The sequence below is a fragment of the Hippopotamus amphibius genome, chromosome 4 (assembly GCF_030028045.1).
Source record: "Hippopotamus amphibius kiboko isolate mHipAmp2 chromosome 4, mHipAmp2.hap2, whole genome shotgun sequence".
Taxonomy (NCBI): Eukaryota; Metazoa; Chordata; class Mammalia; order Artiodactyla; family Hippopotamidae; genus Hippopotamus; species Hippopotamus amphibius.
Genome location: NC_080189.1, coordinates 34,471,707 through 34,493,233, shown reverse-complemented (window position 1 = coordinate 34,493,233; position 21,527 = coordinate 34,471,707). Strand labels below are relative to the sequence as shown.

General features: G+C 40.8%; 1 protein-coding gene across 3 annotated transcripts in view; it reads left to right on the top strand.

Annotated features, from left to right (window-relative positions):
- Positions 1–3,189: 3,189 nt before the first annotated feature.
- CAV1 (caveolin 1) overlaps positions 3,190–21,527 on the top strand; it is a 33,756-nt gene continuing 15,418 nt past the window's right edge. For 2 of the 3 annotated variants that reach the window (XM_057732292.1, XM_057732294.1), the window contains exons 1-2: positions 3,190–3,295; positions 4,699–4,863. In XM_057732292.1, coding sequence (XP_057588275.1) covers positions 3,266–3,295; positions 4,699–4,863 — 195 coding nt within the window. In that variant the 5' untranslated portion in view covers positions 3,190–3,265. Of the gene's footprint in view, positions 3,296–3,890; positions 4,010–4,698; positions 4,864–21,527 lie in introns of those variants that run through there. The other variant, XM_057732293.1, reaches the window with a different exon arrangement.

The window sequence follows — 21,527 nt, the reverse complement described above, 5'->3', positions numbered from 1 at the left end:
AAAGTCTTCTTCTAGAAAGTCATTTCTTTCCATGTATAAAGTGGAAGGTATGGCAGGTATGGGAAGAAGGACTTGAATAGGATCTGGGGTATGGGGGTGAATAGGGGAAGGTATGAGAGCTGGTGATGGTGAAAAAAGGGTTAATACTCAGCTGGAAACACAGATTGTAAAAATATTTACATTTATGTAATTGCATATAAATAGTCACTGCTCTAAAATGTACTCCTTCGTATCTTGTCCTTCTCCCAAGGGCCCCCAACTCCCAATGAGCCAGCAGCTAGCCAGGAAGGACTCTAAGGCACAGCTCCAGAGCTGTGACCCAAGCCTGGAATGACTGCTGGGTGGCTCTGCCATACTGGTTATTAAATTGTTTTTATATCACACCTAGTGATAATCCTTATTATAATCCAACCTATACTCTCTTTTCTGAACTCATCAACAAAGGCCCATCTGGGCAGTCTCAAGATAATGAGTGTTGAGAAATCTTGGACAGATGACTGCTTTTTAAAACCTTCATATCATTATAAGTGGTCAAACCTTAGACTCCTAATCCTGGAGTGGGAATTCCATGAAGCCGGTTGAAAGTATGAAGAGGACCTAGGATGGTAGGGAAGGGAAGAGGAAGCAGTGCTAAGGAGTTAGGGAGCCTAGAGATGAGAGAACACAAAAGGCAACGAACTTCATACTCTTGCCAGGAGCAGGTCCTCACTACACTACTTTAGAATCCCACGTCCCATAAGTTGTTAACAGGTGCTATAGCTATTTACCAACTTTAAAATGTTTCATTGCCCCACAAAACTCCTTAGGAACACATCATTTTCATGTATTTAAACTTCAGTTTCCTCATTTCAAAGATGACTGGTTTGATGATCCATGTCCTTTTTAGCCTTATGTATAGTAACATGTAATGCATGAACTGATCTTTAAGGCTGCTTCTTTAAAAAAAAAAAAAAAAAAAGGGCAAATAAGCCGCTATTTACCCTTTATTTATTTATTTGGTAATGATTTGAAGTTATCAACTTGCCTCTAAGCCTAAAGTTATCTGCGTGGGTATCAAAGAAAAAATATTTTGGTTTTTTTTTTCCTACATCATCTATTTATTTCAAATCTTGTACTCTGCTAACAATGTTCTACTTCATCTTTTCTTTATATTTCATAAAGTTGGATGCAGCCAATTATCCAAATCAGCTATTATAACCAGAATATGATCTGTTTCTATTTGGTGCCAGCTTCTTGTTGGGGCAGGTTAATGAAGAGTTTGTGGTTTTTCTTCTCATTAGGAATTCATTTTGGCATTGACAATGCTTCACCGATCATTACAATTCCATGCGCTGTGCTGACTTTGGGGTGGACTTCCCCAGGGAGGCTGCTTTTCCCTCCTTTGAGTACTAGTAAAGCATTCACTCACAGGCCTCCCCATAAAGTCCATTTCTTGCTGGAATGCAGGACATGCTCTCTGCCTGTTCCTGTTGACTTTTTTCACAGTCAAGATTACTCATTGCAGCTGAAGACTGAATAACAATAGATGGGAAACAGCTTCCACATTTTTCCATAGAACAAAACTCAACTGCTTTGCAGCCAACATTTTTATGAAGGAGTTAGAGGAACAGCAATCTTTTAGCAATCATTAGAGGTGGACTAGGTTCTACACAACACACTGACCCTGACATCCCCCTTTTCTAGAATATCATGTTTGTTAACATGTAATCTGTTCAAAGCACTTAGAAATGTAATTTGGCAGAAGTAAAATTAAGAAAACCCAACTTTGGGAAGATCTTTAGTATTCTAATGATGACTAGTCAGCATAATTAAAGTTATGCCAACATTTGTGACATTTTCCCTGCCATCTAGTTGAAATTGATCTTTTCTTCAAAAACTGTATTGCCTCTCTGCTATCAGCAATAACAAAAGCCTGTGCTTTATCATTCTCTTTCATATGTCTTCTCTCCAACTCTAGGAGTTCCATCCTCTATTTCCCTTCTCTTCCTCCTTTTGTGCCCATCCCCATTTTCCCTTTTCTAGACTGCCAGTATTTTTAATGTATCTTGTGCCCTTTCAGGTATAGTCCCAGCTTTTCCATTTCAAGTCATAATTTGACTTTTGATTGTATGTGAAATATAATGTAAAATGTCCTTTCCATTTTTGTATTAGTGAATTTCCTTATTGCTGTGCCAAAGTAAAATGACTGATTATTGCTCAATACATCTTGTGCTACTTTATATAAGGTAAAGAGAGAAGACTCCGATTTAGGAACAGATAAAATATTTTAATTGCTAACAACTTTTTTTAAAAAAATTCTAATCAATTACTAGAAAAAACAAGGCTCCTTTAACTCACAGCCAAGCACTTTAAAAAAAAAAAGGAAAAGAATCTTCTCTGCTAAACTTGAAACTCCAATTAAATATTTATACAATTGTAAATATTTTATGTATTTTGTAAATACGGCATAGCCTGTTGGCACAAACTTCCTTTGTCCAGAAAAAAAAAACAGTAATAAAATTATAGAAAAGTTAAACATTTTTATTTCTTATTTCAAAGCATTTGAGAGACATTTCAGAAGTGACTGGTAAATGTTAAATTCTGCATGCCTGCTTCTCCAAGTTTCCATCCACAAAGACTAGATGTAAACCAGTGTCACCAAAAGCACAACCACACACGCACCCACACAGATTCCTTCCTTGTGTTTAGATGTGAAATGCACCTAAAGGTTCCGGGTCATTTTTCATCCCTTCCTCTGTGAAACAGGGAGATAGTTGTGTCTTAGGCAGCGACGGGACGTGGGTGATGGGAAGAAATGGTTTAGAACAGGGCGGAATTCTTTCTGAAGCTCGGTTGCCCATACTGGGCATCAATGCAGGCAGTCGACTCCCTTCACTCCCCACCCCTGCTGGGATGATGCACTGCGAAAATATTAGCTCTCCCCAGGACGCCTCTCAGTAGCTTCTAGCTGGGAAAATGTTGCCCCAGGTTTAAAATATCTGCCCAGGTAACCCAGCGGGTGAAACGCTTTCTCATTGCTCTTTACTCCCTGCGGGCGCTCCCCGCCCTCTGCTGCCAAAACCTTGGGGATGTGCCTAGACCCGGCGCAGCGCACATCCCGGCCAACAGCCAGCAGAACAAACCCTTGGACGAGAGCCAGGAGGCTCCCTCCCAGCCGGCCCCCCCCCCCCCCCGCCCCATACAATACAAGATCTTCCTTCCTCAGTTCCCTTAAATCACAGCCCAGGGAAATCTCCTCCGAGCCTTCATCCAGCCACGGGCCAGAATGTCGGGGGGCAAATACGTAGACTCAGAGGTAGGCTCGGGCGGGTGTGCACCCGGATCGCCGCGCGCAAGGAGTGCTGCTTCTCCTATCTCCCACTCCAAATATTCCGACTGCTTTGCTTGCCCCAGCCCTCTCGACGTCGGAGCACTTCTCTCGCCTTGCATTGCTGAGGAATGGGCCTGGGCGGGGAGGTGAAGAGGAGGAAGGAATGTTTTGCTTTCCTATTAGGAAAGGGGCCAAGGGAGCCCCTAAGCTAGAGGATCGCGGCAAAGGGGGTTGACGGGGTCCTAAAGTTGGGTCTGCCGGACCGAGGGCGCGTTTCTGAATGGCTCAGGGACACTGCCTTATTGCGGGACCCCCACGGTCCGGCCCCTGTCTGCTGGGAGGCGGAGAGCCAGAGTGCAGGGTGAGATTTCATTCACCCGCAGTCTTGGGGACAGTCCCCACGACTCCCCGCCAGGCGTCTGAACTGGCTGGCCGGGGCGGCGGCGCACGTTTTGTTGGCGCTTTCCAAAGCTCTTGGGCCACCTCAAGAACTCTTCCTGCATCTCGGCGCCTGACAGGGGTGTTTGGAGAGGAGAGGACCTCCCCTCCCCCTAACTACCACTCCCCGCCTTCCAACCACCTCCCGGCGCTCGGGCTCTGCCTGGATGTGGATACCTCGTTTTCCCAAAAGCAGCCGCCTTTCAGCGACTGGCCGGCAGCCTGTTAGTGACCGGAGGGTGGGTTGGGGGAGTTGTGCAGGTGAGATACCATTCTAGAGAGTTTAGGGGGTCTGACACTTGGCTCGGCCCAAAGATGGGGGATGAGGGATTGTGAGCACCAGGGTGGTGGGGGGAGCTGTGCAGGAACAGACACTGCAGAGGGTGGGTGGCGGACGCGGGCAGGTGCGAAGGATACTCGACCATGAAAGAACGAAAATGGGGCCACTCCATGGGTCGGAGGGTTCAAGCTGGATCTTAAGGATGAAGCTAGAAGGGATTATGGAAAGAAGGGAAATGGGGGCCAGGGACGGGAGCAGGTGAAGAGCTCGGGTAGAGGGTGGCGTGGCGGAGAAAAGTCGGAAGTCGGGTCCTCATCCCTACGGGGGTCTCAGCGGGGTGCCGCGGGCCGGGTGTGCGCAGGGCTGGGGCCAAGGCGGACCGCGCGGCGGGGTTTGCCCTGACCCCTGGCGGTGGCGGGAGGGGGAGGCAGGAGCTCCCTGCCTGGTACCGAGGGGTGTGGTGTCGTCTCCTCGATCCTCTTAAAAAGCTTGCGGCGCCAAGTAGTTTACTGTGCGCGGAGCCACCGCTTCCGAAGCGGTTAGTTCGATTTTGAGGCTCGAGGTTTGCCCCGCTGCCAGGCTGACTTTTCTGATCGCTGGTTTTTCTTTTTGAAATTTTCTTCCCACCGCGGGTGCCACCCTCCCCCTCCTGGCCGTCCGCCCTCCGCAGGGACATCTCTACACCGTTCCCATCCGGGAACAGGGCAACATCTACAAGCCCAACAACAAGGCCATGGCAGAGGAGATGAACGAGAAGCAAGTGTACGACGCGCACACCAAGGAGATCGACCTGGTTAACCGCGACCCCAAGCATCTCAACGACGACGTTGTCAAGGTAAGCTGAGGTGGCCAGCAACGAAAGGATGTACCCCGAGAAGACGCTGACAGGGCCGGGACAGCTCTCCTCTGTCTGGCCAGCAGCCGGTGTGTCTTTCCCGGTCATTGCCACACACTCACCATTTTCTGGGCTTTGATGTGCCGGAACTCCCTTGGTTGTCAGAAATGTCACCTCTCCCCTCCCCCCACCCCCCACCCCCCACCCCCGCCAGTTAATTCAGCTGGAATTTAGCTAACTTGAGTCTTGTAGGAGCTCATATAACTGCACTCTTCTCCTGGCAAATGAACCTCCGGATCTCAGCAACAGACAGCCCATCACTCTTTTGAGAGGGTGAGTTGTTTGTGCCGCAGGTCACCCTCTCTCCGTTTTTAGGTTGAAAGTCTAAGTGAAGGGTGGTGCTCTACGGTATATAGAATTAAGCATTAAGATAGTTTGATAAGGTCTGTGTCAAAGGTGACAACCGGAATACTAAGTGAACAGGTTCCCTCAGCTAAAATTAAGATAACCTGAAGTGATTTTCTTAAAAATAACAAAATAGGTGGAAATGCTTTTGACTAAAGATGAAATGTGTGTGTGTGTGTGTGTGTGTGTGTGTGTGTATAAAGAATAGAATAAAATATTTAATATTTACATGCAGGGTATTTTAACTGGAAAAAACATGGCACTTGTTGTACACAGCTATGCATATTTACACAACCAAAAATAATATGTGCCTTTTGATTTCTCCTATAGACCTCTAGTTAGGTGTGGAAAGTTGCTTCTTTAGTGACTACTGGGTAAACCTTCCCTGAGTTAATGGGACATTCAGGCTGGAGTTCCTTTTTATACTTTCAGGATGTGCTTGGTGAAAATAAAAATAGATTAATTGAATGAGTATTGGCTAAACTTATATCTGACTGGGTGGTCAGTTTTTGATTATTGTTATTTATTCAACTTTGACCCTTTCAGCAAATCTCATCAGAGGAATTTGTTGCTTGAACCAATCTTGATTGGGAAATCATAGGCCTGAGCCATCCTTGGCAGAGGTTTTCTTTTAGGAACGAGAAAGGCCAAGGAAATTCCTGGCCTAGAAGATTAAAGTGTGAAGACCCCCCAGAGCAGCCAATGGGGTGGATGAGCAGTTTCCACCCACCCAGCTTTCTATCCAGGATGGAGTGGCTGTAGTTCAGAGACTGTTCATATTTATGAATAATGTATTGCAAAAAGGGGAACAATTTAATCTGTAACTGGAAGGAAAATGTAACTGTCAGAATTGACTCTTTTGGCTTGCTGGTGGAGGAAAAAGGAAAATTGGAGCCTTAGCAGCTTTTCTACTAGCCAGATTATGGAATATTTAAAAGCAGCAGCAACAACAAAAGTAGCTTATAAACTGGAAATTAGAATTACTAAAAACTATTTACTAAAAACATTGCCTTAAAGGAGGAAAGGGCATTTTTGCTTGTTTCCCTTCTCATGCAGCTTTTGACAAGAAGGAGAAGTGCTAGGAAAAGATGCAGATTTCAGAAAGGCCTAAATTCATTAGCGCCTCCCTGTTGTTCCACTGCAGTGTGAGTGGGATTCCTGGAGCAAGTGAACCTCCCAGGATGAGTCAGAGAGGCCAGCAGTGTGGATGTGGGTCTCCACACATAGCATGACTAAGTTGAGGAAGAAAGGCCCCACTGGGAAAAGAGACTTCAACACAGATGGAAAAACGGCATAACAGGCTTAGCGGAAATAGTTTACAAAATAGCATTTCAAAGAGCAAGTGTGGGGATCCTCATATTAAAGAAATTAAATGGAAGAGTTAGAGCAAGCTTCTGCTGGCCTAGAAAAAGCAAACCCCACCCACTTGCTCATAGAACTGTGAGCAAAACAAAACAATCAGACAGAAAAATCTACCTTGAGAAGAATTTGGTAGGCCCGCTTACTCAGATGCCTTGCTTAAAGAGGCATTCAGAGAATGACCTGCAAAGAGAGACCCAAAGAGTACATCTGCCAGTAGGGCCGGAAAAGGGGGCCTACACCCATTGGAGACTCATATTTTATAATTTCTTTTCCTTTGAGTCCAAGCACAAATGTAATGATAGAAACAGTGATGATCCTCTCCATGTTACCATGACAATAAATAAATTTCTCTAAATTTTACTTTTGACAACATAGACTTCTTAAAATAATAAAGACCCAAAGCTTCACTCTTAAAGCATGATAGCTTAAAACTTCATATGATAATAAAGAAATGGTGGTCAACTGAATCTACTGTTAGAGTTACCAAAATCAGGTAAGAAAAGGTCTATTCTAAAGGCAAACAGCTCTGTAGAAGCTGCCAGTTCTGTCCATTTCTATAGTCACTAGCCACTTGTGGCTATTTCGATTTAAATCCCAAGTAGTTAACATTAAATACAATTTAAAATATAGTTATTCGGTCACACTAGCTACATTCTCAATGCTTAAGGCTAGTAGCTACTGTACTATACAGCACAGATATAGAACATTTCCACCTTTATGGAAATTACTATTGGACAGCACCGGACTAGAGTGTTCATTCTTTATATACTAAAAATGTCCCCATACCAAGTTTAGAAACTTGTAGATGGAGAAGAAATGAAACACTGATGTACAGTTTGAGGAGCAGCATAGTGTATCTGCACTGTATCCTTTTAGTTCCATAAAACAGCTATTTAGGGTAGGGAAGAAAACCCAGACACTGGATGTGCCATGAATTTATATTTCAAGAAAGTGGAGTATTATCACCTATTCCACTAGTGACAATGACATAAATTAGACTGCACAATTTAGTTCCAATAAAGTTGGTTTCTTATTTCACTAAAGGTTTGCCACACCATATTATGAGATGTCTGTATGGACAATCATCAAAAAAAAAAAAGTTACGAATGCTTTTTAAAATTTCCTCTAATTAAAATGCTCATACTTTCAGACCCTCCATTCTCCCTCTGAGATTTCTATGTCTTCATATGTTCACATTTCATTCATGTTTATTATGTACTATTTTGATTTTGTCTAATAAAGAAAATGGCTTTAAATTTATGATTCTTATATCACATTAGCTATCAATCAATTTATTAAACTCTTATCATATGCTAGACTAGACACTATGCTACATACTACGAACCGTAATTCCTAAAACAAGTCCTAGCAATCACAAAGATTAGAGTTAGTGAAGACAAGATGCACACAGATTAAAAATACACACACACACAGACACACAATATCACAACAGTAAGTCGCTTCCAAATGGTACTAATTGGTCCTTTTGACTGCCAGCAAACATATAACTAGATTTTTAAGTTTCATTAATCCATGTCACTTATTTCTCTCACATATGAGTTTGAATTTTCACTTTCTTTTTCAACTGGCATGCTGTTTTATGTGGTCTTTATTGTAAGGCTCCTCATCATCATTTTGGAAATAGACCAAATACATACTATAATAAATCAAAAGTAAGTAGTATTGAATATTGCATAATAAAAAGTTTATTTAAAAGTGAATCATGTTAATTATCTTGATCTTGGTAATCATTCTACAATATGGATGTATATCAAATCATGTTGTACACTTTAAATATTATATTTGTCAATTATTCCTCAATACAGTTTTTTACAAGTGAATGGTATTGATATTAAGTGTTAGGGAGACCCTACTTGGATAGGGCAATAGAGTGAGAGAAGAAGGATGCACTATAGATAGTTTAATGGAGAAGGGCATGAACGAGGTGCAATGTGAGTTGGGTCATGATGGAAACATGGAATGCAAAGAGCTGAGAAAAGTACAGGAGGACATTCTAAATGACAAGGCATGGAGATGGGAATGTCACACACAGGGCATAAGTCTGGAAGGTTTAGTAGCCCATTTTGATTGAAATTAGAGTTCATGTGGCATAGTGGTAGGTCATAGAGATGAAAAGACTGGTCGTGGTCAGATGATAAAGTCCTGAATCCAGTACTCCTGATAAGTTTGAACTTTATCATGTCAGCAGTGGGAAGCCAAGAAGACTTCACACTTGGGATGACATGATGGGATGACATGATAAAGGTGGACTTTTGGGAAGATGACTGGTTAAAGTACAGGATATAATAAAAGGTAGACAGTCTGGATGAGGAGCAGCTACAATGTAACTACATCATGGTCCAGACATGAAATGAGAATGGTATGTGGTGGCATTGGGAATAAAACCATATAAGCACAAAATGACAGAATTTTAGAATTGGAGGAAGATGTAATGGTTACCAGGTTAACCTCCAATTCCTTTTTTTAAACATTAAGAGAAATTTAAGGGTTAAAAAAGCTTAAATTTTTATCCACGTTTTCACATGGTTAGTGTCCAAAACAGATATTTTGAAATATATCATAAGGCATGAGTAGATAGATTATGTGATTTTCATGGATTATTGTCATGAGAGGAGAAATAAGTTGAGATAATTCTGAGCCTAGCTCTGAGACAAATTAGGACATCTGAGAGGAGAACTTTGTTGAAAATAAAAATATGCATTTGTAACTTTCTCTTCTAAAATTTGAACGCAATGATTCTTAAATTTACACAGCTACAAAATTTTCTTTAGCAGTCAAGAAAAGACATGGGCATGGTAATCAGATCAGTTTTGGTTTCAAAATAACAGCCTAATGCTGCCATGACCCCTTTCAACTATAAAGCATTCTAGAGCAATTAGTAATTAATATCAATATAACAGTGATTTTAAATTTTATGTTTACTTCATATACTTAAAATCAAAGCAAAAGATTTAAAAGGTCAAATTGGCCCAAAGCACTCAGCATCATGTTAATAGTCTCTTCTGTTGGAACTGGTATTGGTTTTCTTATTTGTTTGTTTAGGAGATAGCCTCACAAGATGGTGATTGATACTCTGCCACACATGAGATCATGCATGGACTTCAGAATCCTCAGCTTGTAAAAGGGCACTATGGTCATATTTGGTGGGAAATTATTCTCACATCACTGAGCAAATAACAATATTAAAATGGGGGACATTATTCATTCTTAACCATCTGAAACACTTTCAAATTCAGTCAACAGTGATATACATTTTAAATGCTTATTAAAAGAAAGTGTTTTTTTCTTTCTCCACCTCCTAATCGTGGTAAAAAAAATTGAAGAAAGAGCTCAATTTTGGTTCTAACTGAATAAAATTTCATATTATTTATTAAAATTTAAGACAAGATACACCAAATATTCTTTTTTTTTATTTTCAAATATTCTTGAATTATGAAAAAGTTCGTGATGTGGGTTATTCTTCCATTCAACCGTAGTGTTGGCTACATTTTAAAGGGGTTCAAAGTAAGAACAGCTGCAACAGTAAGCAGCATCTGGAAAGTCCAGTAATTTCAAAAACCACCTGCTTATGCACCCTGCCCACTCAAGTTCATAACAGACACTTTCATATTCCAAATTAATCTGCTTTTTAGTTTCCCCTAATGTTAAGCATAAGTTATCATTCTGTATGATGAAATGTCCAGAGTGAGCTGGTCCCTAGAACAGGGCTATGTACAGTGAGCTATGGGGTGCTGGGCACTTTCATGATCCCCCTGGCCAGACTTGGGTAGGGCTGCTATTTTCACACAAAGATGGTTTAGGCCAAGAAACACACACTCTCCTTCCACTCTCTGGACCTTATATATATATATTATCTAAGTTACTATACACTAAGGCCCTGGAGAAAAATATTTGCATACTATACTCTGTTAAAAGAAGTTTTCTAAAAAAGAAGCCCTCAGCCCCTAGAAATGTGCTTAACGATAGATGCTCAGAGGCACCTTGACAGAGTAGAAAGAGAAAGAGTACTGTGCCAAGAAGAGAAATTTTTGTGACTTTTGTAACTTTCTTTTTTAAAACTTGAATGTAATAGTCCTTAACTATATAGACACAAAATTCTGTTTCTTTAAAAATCAAGAAAAGGCATGCATATAGTAATCAGATCAGTTTTGGTTTCAACCTAAGGGCCAAACTGGAAACTGTCTAGTCCCATTAGTGTGGGACTGGACATCAAGGAAGGTGGGGGAAGGATGTCAGGGCAACAGATTTCTCTTCCTCAGTAGTCCCTGAGAGTGGAGCTTATAAACACAAAGCAAACTTGTTTGACTAATCAAAGCCAATAAACACCAGACTTAAAAATATTTGGGGCAAGCTATTTTACGTTTCTGTGCTTCAATTTCTCTAATTATAAAGAAAAGAATGAGAGTCATTCTCATATAATAGCATTCCCCTCTGAAACCCATTCACCATTCAATAAATGATTATTATATGTCTACTATTATGTGCTGCACACTACAGTATGGAACAAAGATAGATGTGAGCACTGCCCACAAAGAGCTTATGGCTATCTCCTTGCCTCTCTTCATTGTAGTTTCCTTTGAAACCTTTTGCTGAAATTCCTTTACCAAATTCTACTGTCTGTTAAAACCTTAAAATCTTCAGGGCATAGTTTTAACAATGCCTCCTCTATAATGCCTCGAATTTTTCCTGAGCCAGTAAATAAGGCTACGGGAAAATAAGGAATATATATATATATATATATATATATTCATTTATCGTAGAGTCCAACATACCACTTTTACTTAGGAAAACACTGAAGGAACATATATTTTTTAAACAATTTGCCCCTGTTTTGGTCCTATAAAAATTGTAATTAACTTATGGAAAATATTTCAGTTCTCTAATATTCTCCCTTTCCATATTGGTGCTCGACTTTTAATCTTCCATGGTCTCTTTACAAACCCAAGAAGGTTCTCATATTCACCTGGGCATCAAAATCATCACAGGAATTTTTAAAAATACAAATGCCTGGGCCCACTACATAGCTACTAAACTAGAGTATCTAGGGATGGGGCCTAATTCAGGACCTCTAAGCATCTTAGATTGTGAAGTCAAGCTTAGAAATGATTGTACCCAAGGTTGGCTTAAAGATATACACCTTGGCTCTACCCTAGGAGAACAGTTGAGTCACACTGTGTAGTTCTAGGTGTGTTTCCTGCACATCTAACTTGAAGGTTACACCAATTTAAACTCTGCCAAAAGTTTTGAAACATTATAGAGGGTTCCCAAATCAGCCTTGCTCAATGGTCCTCCATCCCTTGAGGCCACTTGGGCTTACAGCCAACTGCAAGCTTAGAGCCTCAGAGTGACCTAGGGGTGGGGTGGCCATATGTTCCAGGTTGTCCCTTGCAGACCAGTTAATAAGGGTCAATAGTTATCCTGAGTAACTACTAATTAATTATTTTTAATTATTAATTATAATTAATTATTAATAGTGCCCCTTTCATTCTCAGAATTGTCCCAGTTTGGAAGAAAAATTATATGGTCATGAATGAATTGGCCTGTCACTGATTCCTATACCTGGAATACATCAGAAGTCTCTACTTGCACAATTTTTTTAGCAAAATGGACAAAATTTCCATCTAGGAATGTCATGACTTTCTTTCCTCTTCCGTCTCCAGTGTCACCTCTCTCCCATCCTTCCTTAGCCATGAAACTCCACTATAACTTGGAGGAGTTGCTCTTACGTGACAATCTACTCCACCCTCAGACCTTAGTTTCTTTCCCTGCAACACAGGGTTAATGAAACTGACATCCTTCCATCACATATTTTGTCAACTACTCACTCAAAGATTAAAATGTTTAAAATAGTTTTAACTTTTTTCAGTTAGTCCAGGAAACATAAAATGGCATGCTTTCACATGAGCCATTGTTTAGGGTGGGGGAAGTGCTTTTAATTTTGTCTTAAAGGAAATCTGCATGATCCATGTACTGTGCAACTACCAAGGGAATTTAATTGGTAGAATAGGTTTACACCTGCACAGAATACATATTTCCTGCCTCTCCTATGTTGATGTTTTAGATATAAAATACATTCTGTTTTTTTAATAAAACCTTGGTAAGATGTCTCTTGTTGGTCATTATTTCATAGCAGGGGAAGTACATGTTCCTAAAGACACAGCTGAGCTTCCCCTTAGCCACTGTTAGCTATTTAGGTAATTAAGAGCTAGTCATTTTCAATTTTGAGAAGGCTTAAATAAGTTTTGATGGTGTATATGTGTGTTCAATATATTATAGCAATTTAAAAGTGAAAATTTTTAAAGGTGCATTCAGTATATAAAACTTTCTTGAGCCCAGCAAGGACATTATAATACAAATGGACATTTATAGATTCTATGTAAAAAGATAAATTGCATCTAGAGATTGCACTGGATCATCTCATTGATGTAGGCATCGAACACAATTACAGTTTAAACAGATGCTCACTTCTGAACCCACGTAGCGAGAAAGTAGGAAATTGGGAGGAAAAGAGGCAAAGATAAAGAAAAGACAACAAGGCCCCTTCTCCCTGCCTTGCCAGCTGCTCTGTGCTGGACTGGGCTTTGCACATGCCAACTCCAGGACCAACATCCATTGCTTTGCACAGTGCTGTCATGTCTGAGGACATGATCAGGTTCAGATATTGACTGAGTATTAACTCTCAGCTCCTGCCCCCAAGGGGTTCAGAGTTTATCAGGAAAGCACACATGTAAACAAACCTGAGTGAGGTCACCGTGCCTTAGGGATGGGCTATAGTTGGGCACAAGGCAGAGAGTTCTCAACAATCTCCAAAGCTGAACACCAGGCACGTGTGGCAAGAAAGGGATGCTAGCATAGGGAGCAGCAGGAGCAAAGGTACAGAGACTTGAGGGCACCTAGCATGTTCTGGGCACCAGTGGCAGGTCAGTGTAGCCAGAGCAAGGGACACAAGCAGGAGCCAGATCAGCAGGGCCTTCTGTGCCCAGCCAAAACATTTATCCCTGTGTAGGCCACAGCAACCCACAGAGGTGTTTTTAGTCCAGGCAGTGACCTGATGAGATATGACCTCTAATAGGAAGGGCTGACAAACGCAACAGAGCAAACCAAGGGATCCTAGATGTCCAGGTGAGAGTGAAATAGGACGTGAGAGGCTTCCTCCAGCACTTTGAATAGGCTAGCTTGCTGGCACAGATTATTTTACTTACTCCTCCAATGGCCCTTTGAGAAGATGCTATTATTTTCAGTTATATTCACCTGGCAGATAAGGAAATTCAGGCCTAACCATTTGCTCAGGATTTCATAGGTAGGAAATGGTACGCTCAGAATTTGAACCCAGACAGTCAGACCCCAGGACCAGGATTCTTAACTACAGTGCTCCAGTGCCTCTCTGTAATCACGATCCACACAGACAGCGGTGTATCCATAGTGAGGAAAGATATGATTGTGTTCTCATAGAGGCTGAGCAGCATTTGGCAGGGGGATTCCAGACATGGTCCCTTTTGGGAGTGACAGGCCTACAGTTCTAAGGTCAGACTTTAGATCCTGGTAGGTGAGCTGGGGAAGGAGGAGGAAGGACCAATGTAAAGACCAAGATAAAACCCTACACCTCAAGAAATATGCAAGCTGGGTGAGCTCCCAGCAGGGAGGGTCAAATATCAAAGACAGAAGTGGGGTACAAAGTGGGGATGTGTCCCAGTGATTAGAAGTGGAACACACACTCATGACCAGACAAGCTGCAACGCTGGCTTGTGTTGAATTACCTGAGTCTTTAAAGCACCCTAACTGCTCAGGTTGGCCACAGCTCCTGGGCTGCGGCTTATCCTGCCTGGATGTGCAGGGAGGGGTAGGTGTGAGAAAATGATGCAGGTCCTGTCAGGCACTTCGCATTTAATAGTTTCATTTAAAGTTCTCAATTTGCCTGTTTGATTTCTACAAATATTTGTGCCAATGACAGCAATACATTGTAAAAATAGGAAACAATTGAGAAATATCCTAGTTTTATGCTAGTGGGAGAAATGCCTATTTAATCCTGAAAGTAGTTTCTCTGAGACTTCCTCCCTAGTAATCACATATTTGTTCTCAAAAACAAATACCAGAAGTAAGGAATGGTGCATTTTTACAAAGCACCATTAATCTCTCAGAAGAACAATTAAAATATTCCATCAGTCATGGCTTACTCTTTGCCTTTTCTATATTATTAGCAATAATAATATATAGCTGGAAATGAGCATACCAAAACATATCAAGGAAATGGAACTGCATTCATTGGATTTCATTGCCAATTATTTTGGTTAGGTCGACAGATCCCTCTTTCTCACTTGTTTTTTAAATGTCAGGCATTTTAGTAGGGAGAGAAATTGTTTGTTTAAAACAGTTAATAACCACCAGTTCACCAAAATATTTTGAGTAAGCCTCTCTATTTTTCTAGTTATAAAGATAGGAATGAGACTCATTCTCAGATAGGTGCTCCCCAGAAAGGCCATTCAGCAAATATTTAGGAAGCACGTACTCTGCACCATGCATGGAGCCTGCCATGCATCCTGGTGCACCAAAGCCTGTCTGACATGACCACAGCCATCCGCCAAGGCTCACCTCAGACATCTGGGCCTCTGGCAGTCTTCCCTGACCACCCTCATCAGAATTTGGTCAACTTTTCTCTTGGCTCCCACCACGTTTTGTTTTTGTTTCTATTTTAGCATGTATCAAAGCCCTCTAAGCATTCTGCTTCTCTATCCCCATGCCTCTCTCCCCTCTTCGCTTTCCACATCATGTGCGAGTCTTTCAGAACAGAACAGTGGCCCCTGGTGGCCCCAGGACTGTGGCTGCCCAGTGTCCACCCAGGGCCCCACACTGAGTCCACTGTCAGAAAATGGATGCAAAATTGAATCTGCTGAAAAGAATCTGAAATTTCTTTTTTAAGTAATTGAATGTCTCCAGTGAGTGAAAAGATAGCAGGATTATGTCATTGGGTGTATTCCTTTGCTCCTTTTCTCTATAGTGGCCACATTTAAAGCCTTATAAGGAAAAACATATCCAAATAATTAAGAAAGAAATCCAAAAACATTCACTCTATTTACTAGGGTAAAGAGAAAACTTGTTCTAATATGTATATATATTTATTATTAAGAATTTTTTAATCTCCAATTTGAAGAAGACACAAATACCACTCTCCTGAGCCTTCCAATAGGCAGGCTGAGGCACCTGGATGATCTCCCAGAGCCTGCAGGATAAGGCTAATCTCCTAAGTCTCTGGCAGGCAGGGCAGGCAGATTCCCAGAATGCCAAGAGATGCTATTGCTGCTGCTTGGCACTGCCCCCTGGGGCCAGAAGTATGAAGGCTGAGAGTTGGGTCTCAGGCCACATGAGAACTCCCCTGCCAAGAGAGCAGTAGAAGGACTCCCCGTCAGACTCCCCATATACCTCTGGACAATTGTAAACATCAGAGGAATGACTAGGTCAGGAGACAGCCCTGAAGAAAAATCCAAACCCTGAAGAAAAAAACCAAAACCTAAAGGAGACAACAGCTTTGAGAAACCCAAGCCTCTTCTTCCTTCTCTTTCGCTTTATTACTTCTAGATATCAAGTCCACAGAGCTCTGAGATTTTACTAGCTGGGAGGTGGTAACTGTTAATCCACTATTTCAACAGCATAGAAGTTTCTTTGTACCTCATAGGTGGTCTCTCAGAGATCTCAGATCTCTTCTCAGAAGAAAAGAAAAAGCAAAACACTTAAATACTTAAAGAAAGGGTTGCTAGAAAGGGTCAGACATCATTTGTTTCATTATTGATGTCTGGGCCAAGTGAAATGAATGTTAGCTCCTTTCCCAGATAATGCTTCTTTCTATCATTTCCTGTGATAAGAGATGGATTTACTATAATAAAGATAAGAGTAAGACATGTGAATTTGATCCCAAATAGTTTCCCTATCAACAAGCTAAGTAAAGGAAATCAGGGTCATTATTCAGTTAAGCAAAGGTAGGACTAGAAAGTTGCCATAAAAAAGGGTGATGCTGCATAATGTGAATTCTAGGTGTGACTGGTATCTAATATACAGCCAGGACCACAGTCCTAGCACATTTAATATTTTTCGGTGACTGGAATGAACAAGTTAAGAGGACTCTCAACTTACAAATGACACCAATTACAATGACCTTGTTAACATATATCATAAAAATAACATCAAAGTGATTTTTGGCAAATTACAAATAGCCCATAAAAATAAGATAAAAGCCAATACAAAGTGAGATAATGTTAAAAGACTAGGAATAAAATGTATAGCTACTAAGTGGGAAACAAATAGGTAAATATATGAAAAATAAGAAAATACCAGGAGAGGGTTGTCATTTCTGTGGGAGCTTGTGATGTAGAAAATCAAGATGCTGGATGAACACAATGGATATGGAAACCCCTTGTAATATTTCCACAGCCCCGAAGGGACCAAGGTCTCCTGGGTGAGACTCACTATTGTAAACACACCCTTTAATGAATCCATCATGCTCCATACCCCTTAGGGAACCCAAACAGTCTATCAATTGTTCCTGAATATTAAACATCTCAAAAAAAAATTTTTTTTAAGCTCTTTATTGGAGTATACTTGCTTTACACACTGTTGTGCCAGTTTTTGAGGTACACCAAAGTGAATCAGCTGTATTTATACATATTGCATATTATGTGCTGTATTTATACATATATCCCCATATCCCCTCCCTCCCGCGACTCCCTCTCATCCTCCCTATCCTAGCCCGCTAAGTCATCACCCATCATCGAGTTGATCTCCCTATGTTATGCAGCAACTTCCCACTAGGTATCTGTTTTACATTTGGTAGTGTATATATGTCAGTGCTACTCTCTCACTTCATCCCAACTTCCCCTTCACCCCTCACCACGTGTCCTCAAGTCCATTCTCTACATCTGCATCTTTATTCTTGCCCTGTCACTGGGTTCATAAGTATCATTTTTTTAGATTCCATACATATGAGTTAGCATCCAATATTTGTTTTTCTCTTTCTGGCTTATTTCGCTCTGTATGACAGTCTCAAAAATTTAATGATATTTTAAAGGAAGAATAATGAATGGAATCAAAAGGAGAATGCAATCTAAAAAAATGTCATAGACAAGATTCTCTATTTGCTATTGGTCAGACATTAAAATATGGGTTCTGTCTTGATCTTATGAGGGAGGTAGTGATGCTGGAAAAATCCTAGGGAAGAGCAAAAGGAAGGAGATAAGAGATGAAGAAAAACACCCAGGTAGGGCTGGGGAGGGACTGTTTTGTCTGGCAATTTGTTAGAAGAGTTGAAAGTGGACATAAAATGACAACTGCCTTTAGTTATTGCTAGGTTCTTATGAGACTTACAAGGAAAATACTGCTCAGACACAATCACCATTCAAGACAAGGAAAAAGGAGAAGGGGTTAGTTCAAAAAAAAAAAAAGTTAGGTTACATGGGAGAAGAAATTCCACGTAATAAGAGTGGTTAATCCCAGGAATGTGTCACAAGAGGTTGTTTTGCAATAGCTGTGTGTTAAATTCCTCACTTGTCTATGTAGCTTCTCAAATCCTTCTACCTCTACAGTTACAATTTTGTGTATAAGAATACTGACACACAGCCTCATAATTAAGCATAGGCATATGTGTGTACACTTTCCTCTATTCCTGCAGGATACCTGGTTTGTTTGGGGGCAAAAAGGAGTTGATGTGGCATTGTGTTAACAGTGGTTGAGAATGCAAGTGGTAAATATCTGAAAGTAGAACACTGCAAAATGCATGCATTGTATGTACCAAAAGGTCAGTATGAAACATTATCTTTATAGCAAGCCTGTCCATCCACTCCCTCCTACACATTGCATATTCACACAATTTTTCAGCTTGTATAAATCCCTATTGTGATTTAAACTTATGAGAGAGTGTGGCTCCTGCAAAGGGTAGCTGTTTTGTGACTTTAGACCAGTGGTTCTTTACCCTAGCTGCAGATAATCTGGGGAACATTTAAAAATACTGTTGTGCATGCTCCATCCCTAGAAATTCTGACTAAATTGGTCTAGGATGGGGCCCAGGAGCTTTTGTTTGGAAAGCTCACCAGGTGATGCTAACATACAGCCGGAATTGAGTCTGGTTTCGACTCTCAGAATTTCTTAATAATAAAACTGTGTATCATGATGAAACATTCAGGACTGTAAGGGCTACAGTGGGGAAATTATTACTCCTCTAGGTCCTCATCCTGCAGAGTCCTTAGAATTTTTATTGGAATATGATATTTGTCACTCAAATTCCTATTACAAAAAAAATGCTTTCTGGAACTCTGCTATAGCAACTACATAAGATAGACTTTGTATGTGGGATAAATCTCATGTCACTTATGTAATTCAGTCCTGGTGTTTTTCCCCTTCCTTTGCTCATTCTTTCTATTCCCCCCAAGAGGAAGATCAGTAGGTTAGAGTGTTAGAAGGTGATCCCTATCCCTCATTTTTACTTGGGTTCATGGTTCAGGCATACTAGAAATGGAGCTGACAACATGCACTGGTTTTTCTCCTAATGGTGCAGAGGCCACAGGAAGCTTCATTGGACCTAGGGATGGCAGGTGTCCTACATTTCTCCAGGGCCTGGCACAAAGAAGAGACCCCAAGTAACTGAGAAGTACTTTACTGATGACAATCACTCCTCAGAGCAGATGGGGAAACAGCCTCAGAGGAAACCTGAATTCCAGACCTCCTTGGACACTGACATCAAGTGTTACCTTGGGCCTTGGGAAAGTCACTTGGAAACTTTGGACAGCAGTTTCTTCAACTATAGCAATCAAGAAGTTGAACTAGAAGATCACTAAGTCACTTTTATTTCTAAAATTCTGTGATTCCAGTTAACCAGTATTCATAAAAGTGTGAAATGTTATAAAAGTCCATGCAGAGATAATGGTGGAGGATTTTTATTGCCTTCTTCCTAGATTTTACCAGTTGTCATTCTCACTCTTACTATTAAGGCTGTGGGAATTAATTAAATCATCTTTGAAATACTGAGCTATCAATAGATGGCATGCTGAATGCAAATATACCACAAATAAACATTTGGTCCTGAAGAAGATAAAGAGCTGGAGTTCATTTCCCCTTCTCATTTAGGCTCAGAACTCTGCGGTCTTTCCTTTTATTGCCCTTGCCTTAAAACTGGCTGTTTGAAGGGAGATCAACTCGATGATGGGTGATGCCTTAGAGGGCCAAGATAGGGAGGGCGGGAGGGAGTCGGGGGAGGGAGGGGATATGGGGATATATGTATAAATACAGCTGATTCACTTTGGTGTACCTCAAAAACTGGTACAAGAGTGTAAGGCAATTATATTCCAATAAAGAGCTCAAAAAAAAAGTCTAGGAAAAAAAAAACTGGCTGTTTGTGTTCCAAGATGGATCAAGAAATCAGTTCCAAAGTTGGTTACAAGCTTTCAGTAATTTTTACTTTTTTATTTTTTTGTAGCCATAACAGAGAAATGCATAATTACTTGCAACTTTAGTTACAGCAAGGTCTAGCTAAATACAAAATGCTCAGACTCTGTGAGTGCTGACAGTTGTCAAATTCACCTAGTTCATATGGCCACATTTCTGAGCAATAGGATCAGATGACTAAGAACTACCGGGCAGAAGCACTATTACTTTGAACAGATTTTCACATTACCCAGCTATAACAAGTCTGTTTCTCTCTGACCCAAATGAAGTTCAGAATTTAGGACCCTATGTGATTTTAATCCCATCACTTAGCACCCCAGCTGTATGAATCTGAAGGTAAATATGAAGTTGTTTGAATTCTAGACCCCCTGAGCATTTTCAGGGAACTCATCAGTTCCCTAAACTAAGATACATGTTTAAATCTAAACCTAAATCTGTAGGTTTGAACCCAAATTTCATGATAAACAAAAACTGAATAGATCTACCTTCCCTGTCATTACTCACCTTTTGATCATTCTTTTACCAAAATTACTATGACCAGGTTAGAATAACAGAATGCAATCAATAAATGCAATCACTAGCCCCTGGCCAGATGATAACACATTCAGAACTCTCTTTCCTAAAGGAGATTTTATCAGGTTTGTGCTCTTATAGATGGGAGAGAGAGAAGTATAACTTAGCAAATGGAAGCATTCACTAATTTATTCATTTATTCAACAAATATTAATTCCAAGGAGCTTACAGTCTAGTAGCAGAAATAATCTCACACACATACAAAATCAAACCATTAAATAAGTGTGGGGTAGGCTGGATGAAAAGAATGGTCTGATTTAAATTCAAGAGGTTAGTGATTTGGGGAGGGGCAAGAAAGTGCCCTCTATCACCTTAAAAGTAAGGGAGTGTACCACAGGAAGACATCACCCCACTTTGTTAATGATTCTTGAGCAAGCTTGAGCAGCCAGAGGCCATCTCTATTTTATTTGCACTGTCTCCTTTTCAGTGACACCTGCAATCAGCTCATAGACCCTATGCTGGCTCTGTTTCCTCATTTCATTTATTCCATCCTCAAAAAGTAGGTACTTCATAACTACTGAATGAATGAATGAATGAATGAACTCACAAAGCCACAGCAGTGTAAACCAAAGTACCTGCAATAAATATGCAAGCATTCTAGGCTATAAATGTTTCTAAAGTTCAGGTACTGTCTCATCAAATTGTGTTCTGATTTTCTAGAGCACCAGTTTGCAACCAGGGATAATTTTTTGCTCCCCATCCCAGGGGACATTTGGCAATGTCTGGAGACATTTTAATGTCACAATTTAGGAGGTGCTATTGACATCTGGTGGGTAGAGGACAGGGATGCTGTGAATCACCCTACAGTACCCAGGACAGCACCCTCACCCTCACCTTAACAACAAAGAATTATCCGGCCCAAAATGCCAACAGTGCCC